The sequence below is a fragment of the Marmota marmota genome, unplaced genomic scaffold (assembly GCF_001458135.2).
Source record: "Marmota marmota marmota unplaced genomic scaffold, marMar, whole genome shotgun sequence".
Classification (NCBI taxonomy): Eukaryota; Metazoa; Chordata; class Mammalia; order Rodentia; family Sciuridae; genus Marmota; species Marmota marmota.
In genome coordinates this window covers 24596207-24597913 of record NW_026000026.1, presented here as the reverse complement: position 1 = coordinate 24597913, position 1707 = coordinate 24596207, and the positions used below count along the sequence as shown (strand labels likewise).

Below are 1707 nucleotides of genomic sequence, written 5' to 3'. Positions count from 1 at the left end.
ACACAGCGTCCTGGCCACCAGCAAGCAGGTGCTCAAAGAGGTACAGACTTTTGCTCAAGGGTTTTAACCACGTGGAATAGAACTGAGTTCTCCAAGGAGGTTTAGGGGTGTTTGTTGGCTGCAGGAGGTTCAGAAGGTGGCCAAAGGGATGTGTGGGTGAGTGGATGGCCCCAAGGCAAGATGGATGGAAGGTTGGGTGGATGGGTGGATGGGTAGATAATGGGTGGCTGGCTGGGTGGGTGGCTGGGTGGGTGGAAGGAGATGGGTGAGTGGAGAGGTGGGTGGGTGAACAGATGGGTAAACCCTGGACACATGTCCCCAGAGCCTGTCTGCTACAGTTTCCTGTTTTTGTTGGCATTCCCATTGTCCCTCTGCCGGCAACTCAGTCTGTGGACGCCATCTTGGGAGACAATCAGACGTCCCTTCTCTGGGATGGTTCAGTTCATGGCGCTGTTTTGTGTCACCAGACTCATTTCAGTTGGAAAAGTTGGAAGGTGGCGTGGGGGATTCTGGTCCTCTCTGCTACGTTAGCTTCCCCGGTCAGTTCCCCTGGCCTTGGGTCTCGGGTTGGATCCCAGTCTTGGCCGAGGGGGGTCTAACTCTGCCTGCTGGCCAGGGGGATGGCACGGCTGGGCCACCGTCACAGGGTGCACCCTCTCCCCAGGAGGAAGCTGTACCGGCATGTGGACAGCATGGTGTGTGGCTGCCCTGTTTGTGACCGCTGTGGGTGGCATCCGCCAGGAGACAAACACAGTCCTCAGGGTCACCAAAGACGTGCTGAGCAATGGTGAGTCCAGCCCAGGGGGACCGGGGTAGCCTTGATTGGGCAGGGTGGGCTCAGGTACCCAAGGACCCTCCCTGACTGGCAGATTCTACATCAAGTGGCCGGACAGTAGAGAGGTGGTCAGGGACCTGGGTTCTGGAGTCGGCCTTCCTGGGATTCCAATTCTGATTAAGTGACCTTGAATCCCTGACTTGAGTTCCCTGAGCCTCAGTGTCCTCGTCTGAAAAGTGGGCACAGGTGTCTGTATCTCCAAGGACTGAGAGGAGGACCTTTGACTTGACGTCTGGGTGCCCCTCTGTGAATCTGACCTTTTGGTGGGCCCCGAGGGTGGGACCTGTAATCCCTGCCTCCAGGGCTCAGGTCTTTACTTTGTCATCTGGCATATGAGGACACATTGCCTGTCCCAGCCCCGGGCGGTTGTGACAATAAAAATGAGATGATTTCCTCCGTGGTGCTTGGCCCTGACGGTTTCCCAGGAATGGATGGCGAGGAGATGGACTTTTTAAAGCCGAGGAACACTTGGGAGGGAGGGTGACAAAGGGACCCCATCAGGGTTTGGCTGAAGGGTGTCAAAACCTAGGGTCCATGGGAGCCCCTGGGCTGCAGAGCTAGGGAGCAGGGTCATGGGGGGGGGCGGGGACCCCTGGCTGACACCCGGCCTCTCCGCAGCCATCTCGGGCACCCTGGAGCAGAGTGACGCTCTCCGCTCGGCCCTGAGGGAGGTGCCCATGGGTAAAGCCGGTGGTGACGGTGGCGGGCCTTTGCTGGGGGGGCTGCTTGGTGGAAGCGGAGGTGGAGGTGGTGGGGAGGGGCCTCCTGGGGGCCTGCTTGGTGGTGGGGCCGAGGAGACAGCGGTGACCTGTTGGGTGGAGGTCTATTAGGTGGCAGTGGAAGCAGTGGTGGGGGGCTGCTGGGGGGCAGTG

The 1707-nt window shown here is 59.4% G+C and overlaps 1 protein-coding gene across 1 annotated transcript in view; it reads left to right on the top strand.

Annotated features, from left to right (window-relative positions):
- The first annotated feature begins 681 nt into the window (after positions 1–681).
- Bpifb4 (BPI fold containing family B member 4) overlaps positions 682–1707 on the top strand; it is a 20197-nt gene continuing 19171 nt past the window's right edge. Inside the window, exons 1-2 of the mRNA XM_048810547.1 lie at positions 682–787; positions 1454–1516. Coding sequence (XP_048666504.1) covers positions 682–787; positions 1454–1516 — 169 coding nt within the window. The remainder of the gene's footprint in view (positions 788–1453; positions 1517–1707) is intronic.